Here is a 20,882-nt window from a genome sequence, read left to right on the forward strand (position 1 = left end):
CCATCCACTGGGCCAACCCCGGCGACAGCCAGTTCCCCTTGACCAGCCGAACGAGAATCTCCGCGTCCCTCTTCATCCATCCCTTTGGGGACAGGGACGCGAGGGGCGCGGGTGTGGGTGCGGCGGCGAGGGCGGCGGTAGCGTCGAAGGCGGTCATGACTGCCGCGGAGGCGTCGGTGGCCGGGGTGACGGCGCTGGCGGCGGCGGCGGTGGCGGCGGCGGCAGCGGCGGCGGCGGAAGTGGCGGCGGCGGTGGCGGCAGCGGTGTTGGCCGCGGTGGCGGCAGCGGTGGTGATGGCGGCGGCGGTGACGGCGGCAGTTACAATAGGTGCTGCTGCGGTCGTCGTCGTCGCCGTGTTGGTGTTCGTCACTGCGGCGGCGGGAGCCGCGGCGGCGGCATCGGCGGCAGAGAGCGCCGCGGCGACAGCAGCGGCGGAGACGGCGGCGGCGGGCGCGTGAAAAACGCCCGTCGGCGTAGCATACGCCGCTGGTGGCGTATGCGTTTGGGCGATGTCGGGGGAGGGGTGCGGGGGACCCGCACCTACCCCTTCCCGGGGGGGGGGCTCCATTTCGGAGCCCGGACGACGCGCGGGAGTGGAGTCGCTCCCGAGCAGCCGAAGGAACAACGGGGCCGACTACCCAACCCCTTTTCACCGGTGAGACCCGCTGGTGGGAGGCCGGCTACTAGGGGGATGCGAGCAAATCAGTCCCGAAGTCCTGGCAGGGGTTTCCGCCGGGAGCTATCCTCTCCTACGCAAATATTGTTTGCGGGGTGTTGGGGGGGCGTGGCTACGTCTTCCCCAATCGCGGAAACAGAATCGGCTCGTACTCGTAGAAATTTCTTCGAAGCGACTGGCGAATCCTGATTTATTTTACAAAATTTACATGAATTTATACAATATTAATTAATTTCACACCTAATACGCGTCACAGTGTAACTCGCGCGGTGGTGGGGGGCACGCAGCACAGAGCGCGGCGTCGCGACGCGTAGTAATCTCTGTGGTACTTGTATGTGAACTCCACAGGTACATTTATGTGGTTTTATATTGTTGTACTTACCTCAAAACGGCTGAAGAGTTTTGATGATATTTAGGTATCGCAAAGATACTTAAGTTTGACGAAATAAAAAAAAGAATAAATAAAAACACACGAAACCTGCATAACAACATAGATTTGAACATTCATAACAATCTGACGTCGGATCCAAATGCAGTGGTCAACGCATTTAATAAATACTTTGCATCAGTTGGGATGCCTGGTGGCTCCACGCAGCCACCAGGCCGGCCCGCACTACATCCCCCAGAAAATTCCATGTTCTTACGCAAACGGAACAATGTGCATACAAGCCTATAATTATTGTGAAAAATTTAACATCCTTGACGATTGCCAAAATGGTTTCCGGAAAAATTAATCCACTACACTTGCGACTTTTAAATATATACAAGAAATACTAAACTTGTTAAACGATAAAAAATATGGTATTGGAATATTGCTAGATATGACACAGGCATATGACAGGGTCCAGTACAATATATTATTGGATAAATTACAGGTAGTAGGCATAAGGGGAGTTGCTCTTGATTGGTTTAAATCGTATTTGCAAAATAGGGAGCAATATGTTGAAATAGACTATTTTTGACTATGATTCGGGAACGATTATACCAGTCAGATCAGAAACCGCTCACATGCCGTGTTCTTTTCCCCAATATAGTGTTGTCGGATACTTATTATTTCTTATATATATATACGGACGACGTATCTATTTTAATACCATACTTAAAAACGGACGATGTAAATCAAATAATTACACAAATTTTATTGACTGCGTAATATCATGGCTATCCGACCACAATCTTGACATTGATTTTATTAAAACAAAAATAATGGAATTTCGACCCTATCAAAAACCCCCTTTAAATATAGACTTCACCTATAATGGCATAAAAATGAATGCGTTAGTAGTTTTCAACTACTTGGGTTGGTGTTGGACACAAATATAAATTGGAAAGTCCATATTAACAAAATAGCAACAAAATTATCTAAATTCATTTACGCACTCCGGGAAGTTAAAAAAACGACAAACAAAAACACTGCCTTAACAGCCTATTATGCATAATGCATTCTCGTGGCTAATATACGGAATTGTTCTCTGGGGAAATAGCACTGACGCAGATAAACGTTTTATCCTACAGAAAAATTGTATTCGGATAATAAATAATGTTCAAGGGACAGATACCTGCAAACCTCACTTTCAAAACCTACAAATTTTGACTTTACCCTCAATATACATCTTGGAGGCAAGTAAATTCGTGAGAAAACACCTAGAATTCTACAACAAAAAAGATAATTTACCGCGGCGTTATCCCACAAGACAGAAAAGTTAATTAGTTACACCTAGCTATAAACTGGTAATCAGGCGTGACCTTATGTACTTACTCACGTATTCAAAATGACATGGAGAGTGGACGGATAAATAAGGTACCTTTTTGCGGGTGTTGTAAACCGCGCCTGTACTAAGTAGGTAGTAAGTAAGTAATTAATAAATTCACAGAAACAATGTGTAACCAGTTCCTATAAAGTGTTATACAATAAATCGATATGGCAGGGCGATTGTCATTTAAAAGGAGAGCAACTTGAACGACTTGTTCACAAGCATTGGAGCAATAAAATGTAGCGAAAGTACTGGTGTCCCCCAAATGATTATCTGTATCAACACGGGCGGACTTATGCAACGGCGGTTGGTTCCGTTCGCCAGAAGAACTAGCATCAGTGAGTCAGCAGCCTCCAAGAGCAGCAGGCAACCGCCTGTAAGCTGATCGCCCCCCATTCTACAGCACGTGCCATTCCAGTCTATTAAATGTGATCAGTGTTCTTAAAACAGTATACAAAAGTGATTTTATAAGCTCAAAATGCATTTATTTAAACTGTTTTCGTTAGTGATATTTTCCTTCGGCCGATTAGACATAGGTAAGTTTAGGTGGATTATTGAGTTTAAAATGTAAACAATCATTTCTAGCCACTAGTTACTTTAATTTAAACATTTATTTTGAAACTTATGCCCAATTTTCTCTACAATGGTTGAGAAATAATGTTTCTTACTAATCGATTGATTTAGCAAACGTCGTCAGACACAGATTTGAAATAAAAATTGTTCAGTAAAAAATAAACCTGTAGTCTGTACTAAGGTCTGTGTGTATTCGGAGTATAAAATTAGTACCTACGTACCTAGTAGGTTCATAATTTTTTTAAATACCATACTTATGAAACTTATCGGATGTGATCTTATTTACCTACATAGAAAACTAAAAAAAATTTGAAAATATATTTTCAACCAAACATACTACAAGGCCCGGAGTCCGACACATATTTATTAATCTACTGTGTGCAGCGCGGTATAAATGAGGCGACAGCTAAGATAGCACGAACTTGGTAATTAGAAAGAAAGAAACTAATTATTCAATTGAAGCATAAAAACAAGTACACTTAAACAACTTATTATAACGTATATGCTAGATACCAACAGATTCTACTCAGATTTATTATGCCTCGACATGGTCATAATTAAATGATGATACTGCGACCGTAGCAAAAAGGTGCAGTAGAAGCGTATAATAGGAGACCGTTGAGTGTCTTGCGAGATTTGTTTCAATTAGTGTAGGTTTTATACCCCCAATAGAAGTGATCAGCAGTTGTATTGCCGAACTAACTGCTCTAGGTAAAGTGTTTAACCCCAAAAGTTGTGTATTGACACGCGAAATGCCGGTTACGCCAACCAACCTCTACTAATGGTTTTGGGAATCTCTGGTACAGTACAAATCAGCACTCAACCTCCGATACAAATTTTTCTTCCATAAAAATTCTTATCACTAGCGGCATTGTAAATGTCCGCTTCAATAGGCATCAAATTCAGGCAAACAGTTTGAGAAGGTGGTATGTCCAGGTGTTCCCTAACAAGCAATATTAGGTATTTAGGTGAAACACAATAACAAATAGAAATAATAATTTCTGTCTTCGTATTAACTAAAGAAGCAGCTAAACGAAAATACTTAGGTACTTCGATATGTTCTTGTCAAGAGAGTTGTTTGATTTTAAAATCGGTCCAGTAGTTTTATTCTTTAGTCATACTAAATAGAGATGAGAAAAGCGAGTCAATATATGAGTAGGTATGCAAATACCTATGCTTGAATTTACGAGTACACGGGCCCACATATTGGCCGGGATTTGGTTTAGTATCATAGTCATTACGTGTGCAAATAGAGAGGTTTTAATTTGTGTAATTAAGTACATTAATATTTGTAAAATGGCAAACAGGCAAACCTGGCAGAAGACGTAGCTCATGACTTAAAAAACTAAGACAGCTGCAGCATCGAACATTAGAATAGCTGTTATGATAGCTAACCTTCGGCAGGAGGTGGAATTATAGGAAGACCCAAATAAATTCTGTTCAGATAGAAAGGAAACGAAAACCATACATGTTTAATCCTTACCCATTACTGAGCCTGTGTTCGTTTTTACTTCCCGTTTAATATGTAACTATTTTCAAGGTTAAATCAGTATCTTCTATTTACATAAAGATGCTTAGGTACATCTATCATGGATGATTACAAAGTGAGTACTAAGCTGACGGGAAGGATGTTTGATTTCGATCCGGGAAATACTTAACGCATGGAGGTCAGTCCTCTCCACACGGACTTCATTTTGCAATTTAGCAATATCCTTACTGAGAAAAATGACCAACATTCTACACGGAGTAACAGGTCACCACGGCACATGTAACCAACCGGTATTCATTGCATAATGAAAAATAAAATGTGCAGGGTAACGCACACAAGCTTCGAGGTAAAACTAATGCATAACGCGGTGGATCAAAAACTCTGAACTCTTAAAGTTTGTTTTAGCAGAACTAAGAAACAATGCTTTTATTTACTGCCATTTAGAAACTGAATGCTATTGATTAAAAGGTGAAAATGTATGTAGGTACTTAAACAAATACATAGGCTGCAAAATACTTATATGTAGGTATATTTGACCCGTGCAAAGTCGGAGGCTAGCGCTAGGACGTCGATATAACATCTACCTACTAGATTCAATCGGACAACAATATCGATAATTGACATCATGCAGCTTTTGCAATATTTAAGACTAGCTACTATAAATTACCTACCAAACTTAAATTATAAAACGTGACATTTCAGCTAAAGCTTTATTAAATACCATTTATACACATATTAAGTGGAAGCGAACAGACATTTACTTTACTACAACCCATTATGTTGAAGCAATGAAATTGCTACAGAGTACCAGTGCATTCTACTTATATATGGCCTAAATAACAAACAAATAATTACTTTTGCGTGGGGTTTCGCTTCCGTGGGAAATTTCTGAAAATAAGTTATGTTACTCCTGAATATCTAGTCTAGAAAACAGTCCCATAGTTTTTGGGTTTATTCGTTACATACAAACAAAAATGCAATTTTTTTTTAGTGTGGATAACAATTGTTAAGATGCCAAAAAAATAAAAAATATTTATGTACTGTATTATTCATAGGTAGGTACTTACAGCAGAAGGCGTGATGACACAATTTAATCAGCCGGTAGTTCATAAGTATTATTGTATAAAACAAAAAAACCTACCTAGACAAACGTAAATAACTGTAGATAATATCGTAATTAGGAGATTAATTGCTCGTGAAATCAGATTCTTCGGTTTGTCTGGTCCACATTGACTCGTGAATGCGACAAGGTCGGCGAAAACTGTATTATTTGGAACTCCGCAGCTATAAGAACCTACTTAACTAAACTTTCGCAATTTACACAAATTAATCGTGAAGTATACAAGTAATGGTTATACAGTCATAGTTATCTGGATTAAGCACAAGGCCTTAATGACGTACATTATACAACTCAATTTATACAATCAATTTTGTCGGTAGAGGAAATTATTTACACCTAACGTAGAATGGAACTGTAGGTATAATTTTTATTGTCTTATTGACGAATCGAACTTTTTATATCACATAAATGCAATATAAATATTCTGGGTATTTATATTATATGTCTATACAATGGTGCGGTGTGTGGTTCCCGATACCATTACAAAAAAGAATAGGACCACTCCATCTCTTTCCCATGGATGTCGTAAAAGGCGACTAAGGGATAGGCTTATAAACCTGAGATTCCTCTTTTAGGTGATGGGCTAGCAACCTGTCACTATTTGAATTTCAATTCTATCACTAAGCCAAACAGCTGAGCGTGGCCAATCAGTCTTTTTCAGACTGGTGGCTCTGTCTACCCCGCTAGGGATATAGACGTGATCATATGTATGTATGTCTATACAATTAATTAAAAAGGTATTGCTACGAATACTACCACACGGTATTTTAAGCAAAAGACATCACCGCACGCGGACTACATAATAAATCAATCGTAGCTTTAAGGCTTGCATAATTATTTGATATCAAGACAAAGGTCGAGTTATTCATCGTGTTTATTCGTGGTTTTTTTATCGTTACAACTATTTATCTTTATATTTTGGATACAGTATTTATCTTCAAAATATTCTCACATTTGAGCGCGTTTATGTCTTTTACTCGTATATGGCTACGAAAAGTAAAAAATTATAGGAAGACTAAAAATAAATAAACTAAAAAGAAATCACGATATTACTTATAAAATCTTACATATAGTTACGTAGATACACGATTTTATAAGTATGTACCAATTTACTTCCTGTTCATTATTAACATTATCTTTGGGCGCAATAAAGTTGTTAGCCACTTGCGCATAGTTCAATTCACATGCCGGGCACTGTCATCAGACACAACACGAATATTCTATAACCACAATAACCAAAGGTCAAATTATCCAATACCGATAATAATTCCTTGCACTGCGCAGTCGGATGGCAACAGGTTACAACACTGCCCTTTACTTTGCTAAATTATCTCTAACCCACTTATCAGTGCATTTTCGTCGACCTTCATACGGTCCAGTGTCTGCTTTGGAAGTAAGTATTCCAGTTTTTGAAAAGTCTAGTGAAGGGAACGAGGAAATTTTTTGATGATTAGATTCAGCATATTTATTCATAGCAGTCGTGACATTAAAAATCTTAAATTTTCTGAGATTTTTTTATAGATCTGCAAAAAACCTTTATTTTTGTAATACATTGTATGTCTGTATAATCAACAGTGGATCCAGCGCACGCACGGAAAGATTTTCGGTAGCGCTTTTTTTCCCGGATTACTTTATAAATGTTGAGTAATCTACCTGAAAACTAATTTATTTCAAAACAAATTTATGCCTATGTCACTTTTGAAGGTCTATTCTATATCTGTGCCAAATTTTATCAAAATCGGACCAGTAGTTTTTGAGTTTATTCCACACAAACATCCAAAAATACAAATCTTTCCTCTTTATTATTAGTGTGGATGTGGATTTAAAACCATATCTAATAAAATGTTTTTTTTTCAGAATTGCACAGATTGGGAGTGTTAAATTTTACCCACTTATATAAGAAAAAGTTTTTGTCAGCATGTAATTACTTTTGTTAACCTTCTACATATTAAAAAAGACAGTTTTGCTCAGGGCTTTGTTCCCGTGAGTAATTCCAACTGTTTGCTTAGCGGATGCGTCTACTCGTACCTATCTATAATCTTTATGAAAATCTGTTTCGGTTGTGAAGGCGTCAATATTATCCCGATTCCCGCTCTGTTAAAATCCATAGGTACAAAATAATAATCATCCATCATAGAGTGCATGGTATCTACAGTTAAATTAAAAATATTTTAAAAAAGAAAGAAAATTAGAATAAGAGAAAATAAATAACGATAAGTACAATATTGCTGCCACGAGTCGCGTAACAACGATTATTAATTACGATTATTCCTTAAATGAAAGACGGAAACTTAGCTTAGTTTCAGTCTTTCATTAGTTGTACAGTTCGTCACAAAAATCTATAATCATTTCCATTGGTTATAAAATATTACAATAATTAGGATTTTACTTTTATGCCTTTTTGTACAATGTCGGACGGATTGCGAAAGTGACGAAATACAGCATGAGACAAGTAGGAGATGTTGTCTAGTTAAGCCAAGAGACGTGATAATAATGCGACGTATTAAGATAATGCCCAAATACGTGAAATGACGAGCTGTCAACTAAACCGTTGGGCCTTAGCAACGTTTAATAAGTTTAATTTCCCGTCGGCTATACAGCTGTAACATTACAAAAGATTATGGTGATCGAGACTACCGCAAATAGAGAGTAAATAATCTACTTAATATTTCAAAGATGTAGATATATATTATTATTACTAGTGTCAGGAACACAATGTGTTCCGGTTTACATAACATAATAAGATAAATTCTTGCGATAAAAGTAATAGCAATCGACGATCTCTCTATATCTTTAGTGTTATCCCGATTGCGTTCTCGGCTTTTTGCTTTTACTTTATCGGGGACATCGGGTTCGCTGTAGAGTAGTTAGGAATTTTATAATACTTACTAAAGGGGAAAATTGTCACGAACAGCTGCAATAAATAACGTAAGTAAAAGTATACCTACACCTGCTTATGTCTAGGTATATTTTTTTATAGGAAATAAACTATTTATTATAAAAACTAAGTAATAAATATTAAAAAAACACGCCGACCTTACGACTCAGGTTAAAACATTAAAGACAAGTTAAAACAGTAAAGTATTTTTGTTTCAATAAAAATCATCATAATCTCATTCAGTAAACCAATAGAGGCGACCTCCGAAGCGTGCTGGCGGCCTCGGCTTGCAGTCCGGCAGCGAAGGCGTCGCGTCTGGCACTACGGGGTGGCACGGGCACGGCGGGCCCTCGGGCGCCGGGCTCGGGCTTGTATGCACGCGAGCCCGAGTAAAGTACCCGAAATGCGGAGGCTTGATACAAAGCTTTACGTCCATACAATCAGCAAACGCTGTCTGAGTCTTGCGACACGGGCCGAAAGCGTAGTCTCCCGAGCTCTTATCTACACAATTGGCGAACTGGTTAAACTCGTGCGCGCAATTTTGCTTGACGCGCTTGAAGAACTCCCAAGTGCAGGCTGTGACGCGTTTCCCGAGGTCGACGCAGGGCCGAGGATCGTTAAACTCTTGCCGACACAGCATGAACTCATTGTTGACGGACTCGCAAGCCTTGCCGAGGTGGGGCCCGGCCGTAATCAGCGTAGACGTTGATAATTTCAACTCGTCTACGGTGAGACTTTCAAATGTAGGAAGATCAACTTCTTTGGTTATCACCATTTTCTAACAGTTATTGCGTAAATTTATTTTAATTATTATTAGTTTTTTGAGAAAGTTATAACTCGGTTGATTGATGTCTTGTGCCAAATATTGTCAATGATCACAAACACGAATTCACCAATAGCATCCAACCATGGAACAACTTAAAACAGTAACAAAATGAAAAAGGTTTCATGTTTGATCCGCCAGTCGGACTTATTTTAGAACTTATGATTTAGGTACTGACTGAACTGTAACTGTACTGAATGTGGCTTTTCGATAAGAGATAAAGATGTGATTATAAAAATTAATAACACCAAGTCGCCAACGAAACAAAATTATAATAGAAAAAAAACGAAACGTCCACAGTGAATGGTCAGGCGGTGGCCTGCCCCGCGGTCCGGACGAGCAGTGGCTGGTTGGATCTCTTTCCCTTACCCTGCAAGAAGCACTCGGAATGTCGAGTGATGGGAAACCTGCACCTATGTTGTAAAGGGTTCTGCACAAAAGGCGTGCAAGGTGCCGCGCAAATAAGGTCAGTTGCTATTTGGCATTGCTTTACTGACACAATATCCTGGCATTAAAAGATTAAATACTTACCTACTCATTCAAAAAATAATCTTAGGAAACGGGAAAGCTTACACATAACGATAAAACCTTAAAAACCAAAATTTGTGATGAGACTTGATTCTACTGTTGTATGTACCTACATTTTACCTACTTACATATCTACGTTTGCAGCGCAGTTTCACATAATTCTGTAATACCTAATTGGTAACGTGAAAGCCAATACATACAATTATATTATTTTAATAATGGAACAAAATTAAATTCTGAAAGTGACAGGCGACTAATTACCAGGTTAAGGTCAACAATTTATGCTGCGATACCTAAAAAGTATCTACCTAACTAACATAATATCTCATTCTATCTTTGTAGTACCTACTGTTAACATTTACTTGAAATCGAAACTAAGTCTAAAGGTCAATAAAAAGTTAAGTACTTACTTAATTTAAATACATTGCAATATCAACAGCGATGGTCGATTTTCACTAGGCAATCAAACACAAAATTGGTGGCGGTATCACTACTTTAAACCTATGACTTTCCCCCGGCGACGGTTCCGTTTATGGTCGTGGGTAGGTATATAAATAAGACTTAATGAAGGGGTACCTACTATGTAAAAGCGTCAATGGCAATTTATTAAGGAAGAGGAGGATCGAATCTTAGTGATTGTGAATGATTTGAAACCGATTGCAGAACGTTCAACTCAAGTCATTGATTCATCGATTAATCTTAGAAGAATACTTGCTTATGTTCCGATATTATATATAATAAGTATTATTAAACTCAATAACTGCATTGTGTGCACGATGTGCTCATGAAACAGCACATTCTATTGAAATGCAGCGAAAGTAACGTATCCTAGCGATCAATATTTAATTTACCATGACATAGCCGTAGTTTCCTGCTGATATTCGGAACCTTCGGGGGGAAAGTCTTTATATAATTTCAATTATAATTTGTATCTGATCATAATTCCATAACTAATATTATTGTCTCTCACTGCACCATCATCTGATTAATAGTAAAAAATAAAATGAAATTACAAGTAGGTACTTTAAATCCTGAAACCATGTTTGGCGTAATGTCATCCCATATCAGACATTCACGTTGCAATTTTTTATGTGTCGTAACTTCAAATCAAGTCTCATACGAGTATCCGCAATCGGGTCTGACAGAGTCTAACAGTTAAAAAGAAACAGGCTATATTATCAATTCTTCCAACCGTGCAAAAAAAACACTGTTAGTTACATGCTTCATTAAGCTTATCCGGTGACATGGTACATTGATCACGATGGTTGTTGTAGAGCCGACACGGGCCAAAATAGCACAGCGCAGAGTAGTAGCACAAGCACCACCACCACCACAAGCACGACCACTACAACCACCACCACCACAACCACGACAACTACAACCCCGAGTACCACCAGCTCCACGACGACGACGACGACTCCCCGGCCGAAGCCGACAGAACCACCGCGGCCTTTTCTGCAATTGCTGCCCATACAGAGCACGCCAGCTACAGCCAAGACTAATGCCGCAATAAAAACAGGTACCTTATCATTCATTTATTAATTTTATTCTTTTTACTGTTCCGTAGAGATGCCGATAAAACTCATAACAATACTTAACCTATCCTATCCTGCCTATCAACTTTCATATCAACCGACTTAAAATCTGATTTGGTCCCAGTATTCAGATCCAGAACATGGGTGATGATGGGAACTAATAGAAACAGATATAGAATCCTCAAATTTTATAGACAGTCATATTTTTATTATAAATTTATAAAGTGGCATTTTTTGTGTAGGCTCTATTTCTTTTTTTCGCTGTACAGTGATTTTATCAAGCCTCAAAGCTAAACAGTAAAATTTTTGGCTCACTAATGTAAATGCTACCATAATACACTTTTATCGTAAAAAAATATTTGAATTTTTAAGTAATGTGTTGTCTTACTTTTTACCACAATATCTTTTCATTCAAAGTAGAGGAAAGTAACTAAATGTGGGCTAGTGCTTTAATATGGGCTAGTAACAATTCTCGAAAACCTACAGTCGAATGACGCAACAAACGACGATCGTCCATCGCATTCATTCGCTTTTACATCGCACTCACTCACTCTCGTCAATCGCGCGCGAGCTGTCGCCATTGTCAGCTGTTTTTGTGTTGCTGCTGTCGAAAAGTTTTCTGAGGTACGTATCAATGTGTTGTTTAATCAAAGAAAATTAGGTCTAAATACTGTAACCATGTGTTTTATTGCAAAATATAAGTTTAATTTTATGATTTTCGATCGATTTATTGCTTGCTATATATGATTTGTAAAGAACAAGATCAAATTTATTTTAGTTAAGAATTCCGAATATGGGCTATTACTATGGTCCTAAATATGGGCTGCTGTGGCTTCGGTCATAACTTTGTCTCCATATAAAAATGACCTTATTGCAACAAATAGGAAGAAAATTGAAAAAGAAAATAAAACAAAAGATAAGAAACCCAAGCAAAAGAAAAGAAGTTTAGGAAATAAGAAAGCCAAGACCAAGGAAGAAAGTGTAAGTGAAGAATATGTCCAATTTGATTCAGATAGTGAACCAGATGCCCCTATAGGAAGAGAGGCTCCTGATACTGCCGATGCAGCGTCAGGAATTTTTTTCCGAAAACGAGGCAGGAGAACTGTGGGTAAGATGTTTAATGTGTCAGCTCTGGGCACATAATGACTGTGCTGGGCCAGAGTTTGACACTTGGATATGTGATTTTTGTAAGTAAATTATGTGATTTCTTCCATCTACCAAAGTAATTTGATCTCTTATAAGGTAAATATTTATAATTGTTATTTTCGTAGAAGACATATTAAGTTTCTATTAGTAGCCCATATTTAAGTACCTGTTCCATATTTAGAATCTATTTTGATATTTTGTTTAATGCTCAAGATAATAATATATAATAATATTAAGAACATATGATTGTTACTTAGCTCTTTAAAAATGTATGTGTGATTATTTTGACCACAATAAATGGTTAATTTTTTAATAGTTTTTTATTTTTGAGGCAAATACAAAATGGTAGCCCATATTTGGTTACTTTCCTCTATTAATTACATAAGTCATAATAACGACATTATTACTTATTATGAGACAGTAGGTTACGATATGTACAAGTACAGAAAAATTGAGCTTGTGTTGAAACTTCAAATTAGGTAATACAAATTGATAGACATTGACTTTGAATGTTGTTTTTAGGAACTGATATAATTAGTGATGTAAGTTATTCGCGTACGCGCAACGTTGTGTCGGGTTACGATTACGAGTATAACGATCACTCGAGCGCAGGAAAGTCGCAGAAGTTGGTGTGCCCGAAAGCTGGGCAGGTTCCCGTATTGCTGTTCCCGATTCCCTGCGAGACCAACGCTCAGTGCCGCACCAGCAGCGGCCCCGGGCAGGTGTGCTGCGATAACCGTTGCGTCAAGGGAGTGCCAGCCCCGCGCCCAACGACGGCTCCACAGTCTCATCAACGTATGTAGCCTTCTTCCATTTAACTTTTTGAAAACCAGCGACGACTTGTAATACGATTGCTTGAGCCCGACTTGGCGTCCCAGATGCATCCTCTGGGAAGTAGACTAAAGAGTCCAAATTTGACAATTAACCTGAAGCGGGAAGTCGAGTAATACACGTAGCGAGTCCTCTCTTACTTCCCGTGACCGTGCAGGGCAAGCTAACCAAGCTAGCATCATGGTTATAGGTACGATTCCTTCTTGATTCCCTCATCGTATGCGCACATTAGCAGCCATATTTTTCCAGCTCTTCTTGGCGTGATTCCTCGCGAGTGTCCAACCACGCCTCTCGGGGAGCTGCTGTTCGAAGTACAGTCGTGCAAGACCGACGCAGACTGCTGGCCGCGACTATGCTGTCCTGATGGCACCCGCTCGTACTGCCGCACCGCCAAGGCCAGACTTGATCTTGTGCCAGTCGCCCGGCAAATTGATGCGCGTTAGTTTTACCATTCTCATTTTATTTTTTTTGTTACGAGAGTAAGCCTGCGTCATCGCTCGTGTTAACAGAACAAGGTCTTAATTTATGTTAGATATGCATTAATTTGGGGAAATTCTCTCTTTGTACTCCTAGACCACATAAGAAACCTGCCTACATGTCACAATTCAACTTTAAATCCATCGGTTTGGCCTGTCACAGTTAGGGTTCATCTATGACTTCGCTAGTTTGTCACTGTTGTGTCGTCGTTGACCAGCGGAGCTATATAATATAACATGGCACACGAGATGCCATGATAGCTTCACTATGATATATCCGATATGACTTGCCCGAGAAACTCCTCACAGTTTTTAAACCAACAAAGTTTATTAATTTTATACAATGAAAAACTGCGTAAATCCGATCTTTTGAATGTGATTTTGCAGCTGTGAGAATGCTGGAACAATATCTGCAGTGCACAGCGCCACCGCAGTACGACCTGTTTCCCCAGAAGTGCAGCTCTAGCGTGGACTGCTTCCCCAATCTGTGCTGTGCTGAAGGAGGCAAAAAACACTGTCGACCGCCGCGGAGGAGCCTATTGAGCCTGCTGGCGGGAGTAACTCGGGTAATTTTATTATAGCGATGATGAACTGCTTCCCCTAACCGTTTCTGTGGCTGAAGGAGGCAAGAAACACTGTCGACCACCGCGGAAGAGCCTATTGAACCTGCTGGAGAGAATAACTCTGGTAATTTTATAACTGCCATGATGAGCTACTTCCCTAACATGTGCTGTGAAGGAGGCAAGTAACATTGTCGGCCGCCGAAAAGAATCCTAAGAAAAAGTGACAGGTTGCTAGCCCATTGAGCCCAAAAGAAGAATCTCAAGTTTACAAGCTTAGACCCTAGTCGCCTTTTACGTCATATATTCAAAAATTTTAAGTTAATAGATATGTGGATATAATATTACAATGGTTCTCTCCGCTTCAAGACATAGTCTTGCTTAAAACATGTGCTGCAATAACTAGTAGACTACTTTCTCAATTTGTGCTGTAAAAAACAAGAAATAACCGGCCGACGCAGAGCTTTCTGACTAGTTTCTAGGGTAGTTTTAAAAATAAGTAATTTGGCAGGGCTTCATTCTAGTAGAAATATGGAGAAAAAAATTATATGTGTAGTTCTAGTGTATCTTTTTGCATTTTTTTTTTTAATTAATTATATTTGTATAGTAAGACTTTAAGACTGCCTTTAGTACATACATACATACATAAAATCACGCCTCTTTCCCAGAGGGCTAGGCAAAGACTACATCATTCCACTTGCCAGGATCTCTGCATCCACCCTTCACTTCATCCATTCATAACTCTCTTTATGCAAGTTGCTTTAGATAAATAAATTACATCAAAATCAAACAATACAACATACAATAGAGTCAAGCAGACTCACCTATGCTTTACTATGTTATTGGAATATTTTATAAGGAGAATTTAGATGGATGTTGAAAAATTTGTTTTCTTCTTACAGAATATTGGATCCACACTAGGAAATCTACGTCAAAACCAAGCTCAAGGGAACAGAAATAACGTGTGATAAACAATGGTGCCTTATTTAATAGTATAAATTATTAAAATATATGTATATTTTATAGCTTATTAGTTTTATACTTTTTGTACCTACTTTTATTAAAAATATAGATTTCAATTGTAGTTATTTAAAAGAATACCTATATTATATATTAAAATCTCACGACACAATATTTGTTCCCATACTCCTCCAAAACAGCTTAACTGATTCTCATGAAATTTTGTGAGGATATGTTGACTGATTCTCAGACCTACTCCAAGGTCTGAGAAACGGTTGACATCTTTTTTTCATACCTCTTAGTGATAAGGGTTATCTACCCTTAACATTCTTTTTAACTAGAAATTACTTAAAAATTATTTATATGGCAAAACAATGTTTGCCGGAACAGCTAGTTTATATAATATTTTAAGGTTAGATGGGATTGGTTAAATTAAAGAAAATATACTTATACTTAATGTTTATTTGCAAACAGTCGAAACATTTAGTCCAACTGAAACAAAAAGAAAAACATACATTAATCATATTACTTCCAAAAGACATGGACAGACGTAACAACCTATCCCAATACCTATTACACTAAGGTTCAATTCAAACCTTAAATGATAGGCAGGCAGACAGGATCAAATTTTTTTATTCTTGATCATAGTTATAAGCAGCCCCTGGGTATGGGCATTCACACTCCAGGATCGATATCAAAAAATTATTTATTGATAAATTCTAATGGTTGGCTGCTTATTTAAGCCAGATGGACAACTTCAGGTTAGCTAGGTACATTTGAAAAATGTCACATTCAAAGATAACAAACTTAATAACACAATACAAAGTGTTTAACCAGTTTCAATGAAGAATTAAATCTAAAATGGCAGCCATACTCATGACCTCTCACTTGCACACCATAGCCGTTTTAACATACACACCAGGGTTCTGGATGCAAAAAAACAGTTATTTGTTTTGTAAAATTTTGTTTCACATGGTGGTTATGACATCATGACTAGAGATTCTTATTCAAATTCTTACTCTACTACTATTTCTTTGTTCATGTTGCAATGAATAAGGCAATCCTGATTTTGTTTTTGTTTCGATGTCCTGGAATTTCTTTTTTACTGTTTCTAAAAAACAAATACTTTAACTAAACTTAAAGAAATGGATCATAAATATGGCAAAATTCTGGCTCAGAGTTACAATACACACATCCATCACTAATTTTCAGACAAAACGTCTAAAAAGAGTTTGTTTGTTTGTATTCTTGATGCAAGATCAAGAATACAAACAAACAAACTCTTTGATCAAGTTGCATACTACACCACACAAAACAAATACACAAAAAATAAAAAAATCACCTGTAAAAAGATAACTTTGTTTAAAACTAACATCTTATGAACAGATGCCATATTGTTAAATAGTTTGATTATGATTTTTCAATAGAACATTGCTCACGATTGCTCGTTTTATGTATTTTTTTCAAAACTTAATTGTAAAATCACTCAAAGCACTTGACAGGAGTTAGGAATGATAGGTACACTATACATTTTTAGTTTTATTGAATATAATCATTGAAATGTATTTGATTACAGTTTATACAAGCTTGCTTATAGTTATGAATGTGGATAAGCGAAACTAAGTGTGCCTGAAAGCAGACCATCTGCGGAATTGATGATGCACTATGCATCTTATCTACTCTACCAAAACAACACGGCAAACATGTGTAAGATTGTAATGAAAAAAGGTTATGTTTATCAGGTAACTTACCTTCTTGAAACCAATGTCATGTGCGTATTCCCTGAAGCACTGTCTGCAGATATTAAGGCCATATTTACGAATAAGCCCATGCCTGTTAGAACACGCTCGACTGAAACAAACCAAAGAAATAGTAATAACACGTGCTCTTGTTAATAAGTGTCTCTTAAAGACACAATTTATAAATTTAGGCAATAATTTATTTACGTACCAAGAACGCGATCCCTGCCCGTATCTACGAGGGTGAGAATACCAGATATTTGCGTGACCCATGGTGAATCAAGGTTTTTCGCTCGACTAAGCGAAGAAACACGTCCAAAATGGCGTTTTCACGAAATTGAAATGAAAGAAGAACTGAAGAAAATGAATGATGACAAGTATCATTCATGCATGAACGAATGAGTGAATGAATTTACTTCGGCCAAAGAAATTGTTCCTTCTCTATGGGCCTTTGCAGCTGAAGAGTTTGTTTGAACGCGTTAATCTCAGGAACTACTGGTTCGAATTGAAAAATTATTTTTGTGTTGAATAGACCATTTATCGAGGAAGGCTTTAAGGCGGATTTATATTTGTTTGACGTGTCGTGTCGTGACGCGTCAGAACGGTATCGGTTCTATACATTTAGTATGGTAACGTTCATACTATATAGTAATGCGTGATGTGTTGTGATGGCTTGTAAATGTAAGAACCGATACCGTTCTGACGCGTCACGACACAACACGTCAGACAAATATAAATCCGCCTTTAGGCTATAATATAACATCACGCTGCAACTATAAGAGCAGAGCAAAGAAATATTGGAAAATGTGAAAAAAAGAGGGAAATTATTCATCCTTGAGGGCTTCAATGATGCCCAAAATAATTATTCCACAGCAGATTTAGTGCAAACAATTCACTAATACTCTTGTTCGCCATTAAAATTTCAGGAGCATTAACTTCTTTAAGATTCATATCAACTTAATCATCATATTTGGAAGGACAGAGTTATTCATGCAACTGGTGTATTTAGAAAACTGGACCGAAATTACAAAATATTTAGGTTTTCCCATGCTTAAGATTAACTGCAAATGTAACCTTGTAATCCTATACATTTATATGGGATTACAGAGTTATTCATGCAGTTGGTGTATTTAGAAAACTTGACCGAAATTACAAAATATTTAGTTTTTCCCATGATTAAGACACTAAACTCTATTTGTATTCTAAATTTGAAGCTCCTATGTCTGCTAAAAGTGCCTTAGACTTTTGATGATGGGTGAGTCAGTGAGTGATAAAATTCAGAAACTTTAACAAGTTGAATTGCTTAAACTACTGGTTCAAATTGACTGAAATTTTAAATATACCGTGTTTATATAATGCCTGATTAGTTACTGAAAATTCATGTTTCTTGTTTTATTCACAACGAAATTATAGTGATCGAAAATAGCCTGAATTGCTTCGAAAAAAGGATGGTAAGGCCGTGCCGTTTTTTTTTTGCTCGACTTGGCGGTTTTATTGGTATTTGGCGATAGTGTTGGAAACACATTAATTTTATGTTATCGATATTTGTTTATGAGGTACATTGTTTAAGATAAATAATGGCTTAGTTTACAAAAAAAAAACATTTCTTAATTTCCTTCGAGTTTTGTAATGTACATTAATTTGAGTGTTAATAATATCAACTATTAAACATGAGAGGGTACTGGATTATAAAAATGCTTGATTGCCTGTAAGAAATTGCATAATGCGACAAGGCTGCCTTTTGTACATTACCTTAACATAAGCTAAGGATAAATGTGTTGTTAAAATTTTATGTACAATTAAGTATATTCTATCTATCTTACTATCTATAATGTTCAAATTGCTAAATCGTTAAAAAAAATAATCAAAAGTTAATAAATTATAAATACTTATTACATTGATATATTAATAATATTATGTCCAAAGACAGTATCTAGGTGTTGCGTGTCCACTTCCGTAAAATAATGAGTTGTGTACATACGTACCTACGTGATTATATCATGCCTTTTTCCCGGAGGGGTAGGCAGAGACTACATCTTTCCACTTGCCACGACTTCCTTCGCTTCATCCACTTTCATAACTCTCTTCATGCAAGCTCGGCGGTTTCGGGTACTTTTGACCTGACCCTTTACCACGACCCTCCACACTCTCCTTGTATATCTGCTTAGGCAAAATGTGTACACAAATAAAACAGATCCATTATATATATAATCCTAAAATGTTTGTTGTTCCTAAGGCCTAAGTGCAAAAATATTTATAAAATTATTACAATTCAATGAGGGGAATTGCAATTGAAATTCATTTTATTTGAGTATATAAAATTTTTATTTCATAATATTTTTTGGGTGTCAAATCCACACTATCCCACTTAACTAACATTAGCGTAAGAATATAATATATGCGAAAGTATGTAGTTTTTTGTTATCTCTTCTCATGTTATCTACAGACCGTTCACCATAAGTTGTCCCCTGAGTTTCCTCCCCTCATGTTGGCACTATTGCTTGTCAATCTGTTGTTGTCAGTTTGTCGTATTGTGAAGTGTTCGCCACGTTTTTGTGTTATTATTTGATAATTATCGACTTAATCATGCCGAAGTCATTTAAAAGCAGTGCAAGAGAGATTGTGTTGAAGGTGCGTGCCTTTTGTGAGAGAGAAAAGGCAAACCAAGCCCCGTTAATTCCACTCAAGTGCGATCTCGAGTCGCCGCCATGACAGGTTAGTAAAACAGGGATACCAGCTCTAGACACCAATGCCTCTATTATGGGTAATAATAATTTATAGACTAAAATAATTTAAAAAGTACATATCTCAACGAATTTAATTTATCTCGTTATGATATTCTCCTTATTTCTGTTTAAATAAAAACTAAATTTTATAAAAGAATACAAATGTTATGTGTCTATTTCAGGAATGTCGGAGAAAACCGTAAGTAGAATTACTAAAGAAGGTGAAATTGCTGCCTCTACCTCACAAAAACTGAAGTCTCCTGGAAAACATCGTCTGAAACGTAAAACAGTGGAACTTGATGATTTCGATTTATGCGCTATAAGAAATAAAGTTCATGAAATGTATACTGTAAGAAAAGTTGTTCCTACCTTAAATAAATTACTTGTAGAATTAAAGAATGACATCAATTTTGTTGGGGGCCGAACGACTTTGTGGAAAATTTTAAAACAGCTTGGATTTCAGTCAAAAAATGTGGTTCGAAACGGAAAATTTTAATGGAAAGACACGACATAGTTGCATGGAGACGAAAATATATCGATACCATGAGGAAAAATCGTATAGACGGACGGCCAATAGTTTTCTTAGACGAAACATACATTCATGCATCATATGCAGTGAAAAAATGTTGGCAAAAAGATGGCGAGGACGGAGTACTAACAAATGATTCTGCTGGAACGCGATGGATTATTGTTAATGCAGGTGGAGAAATAGGATTTATTCCTAATGCTCAATTGATTTTTAAATCACAGAGTAAATCCGGGGATTACCATTACGATATGAACAGGACTAATTTCATGAAGTGGCTTTCAGAGAAACTTGTACCCAATTTGCCTCCAAACTCCTTAGTCGTCATGGATAATGCTTTTTATCTATAACCCCCCATGATTGGCAAAAACAGTGTCAACACGTCAAAAATATAGAAGATAAATTTTATGAACGTGATGGTTGTATGGACAATGTTACTGATAGTTTCATAATTGAAGTAGGAAACGATAGCAGCACAGATTCGTATGCGTCAGATGATGATGTTAGTACAAGTGATAGTGATTTGTCTGGAATCGTCCCTT

At 37.4% G+C, this 20,882-nt stretch overlaps 3 protein-coding genes and 1 long non-coding RNA gene across 4 annotated transcripts; 2 read left to right on the forward strand and 2 right to left on the reverse strand.

Moving 5' to 3' along the window:
* Nucleotides 1-8,725: 8,725 nt before the first annotated feature.
* On the reverse strand, nt 8,726-9,265 carry LOC132902840 (NADH dehydrogenase [ubiquinone] 1 alpha subcomplex subunit 8-like). The gene has a single exon (XM_060949397.1). The coding sequence runs from the start codon at nt 9,263-9,265 to the stop codon at nt 8,726-8,728; it is 540 nt and encodes a 179-aa protein (XP_060805380.1).
* A 159-nt stretch (nt 9,266-9,424) lies between these two features.
* LOC106143477 (mucin-5AC) lies at nt 9,425-15,468 on the forward strand. Its single transcript, XM_060949237.1, has 7 exons — nt 9,425-9,440; nt 9,614-9,779; nt 11,116-11,360; nt 13,045-13,317; nt 13,603-13,791; nt 14,217-14,395; nt 15,292-15,468. The coding sequence occupies exons 1-7, from the start codon at nt 9,425-9,427 to the stop codon at nt 15,355-15,357; spliced, it is 1,134 nt and encodes a 377-aa protein (XP_060805220.1). The 3' UTR covers nt 15,358-15,468.
* Nucleotides 15,469-15,793: 325 nt separating this feature from the next.
* Nucleotides 15,794-17,460, reverse strand: LOC106130585 (small ribosomal subunit protein uS14). The gene is made up of 3 exons (XM_013329471.2): nt 17,300-17,460; nt 17,101-17,200; nt 15,794-15,841 (listed from the first exon to the last, which is right to left on the reverse strand). The coding sequence occupies exons 1-3, from the start codon at nt 17,359-17,361 to the stop codon at nt 15,833-15,835; spliced, it is 171 nt and encodes a 56-aa protein (XP_013184925.1). The 5' UTR covers nt 17,362-17,460; the 3' UTR covers nt 15,794-15,832.
* A 2,312-nt stretch (nt 17,461-19,772) lies between these two features.
* LOC132902790 (uncharacterized) lies at nt 19,773-20,268 on the forward strand. Its single transcript, XR_009657240.1, has 2 exons — nt 19,773-19,803; nt 19,997-20,268. It is a non-coding gene; the product is annotated as an uncharacterized LOC132902790 (long non-coding RNA).
* The last annotated feature ends 614 nt before the right edge of the window (nt 20,269-20,882 follow it).

Source organism: Amyelois transitella, chromosome 18, assembly GCF_032362555.1.
Source record: "Amyelois transitella isolate CPQ chromosome 18, ilAmyTran1.1, whole genome shotgun sequence".
NCBI lineage: Eukaryota > Metazoa > Arthropoda > Insecta > Lepidoptera > Pyralidae > Amyelois > Amyelois transitella.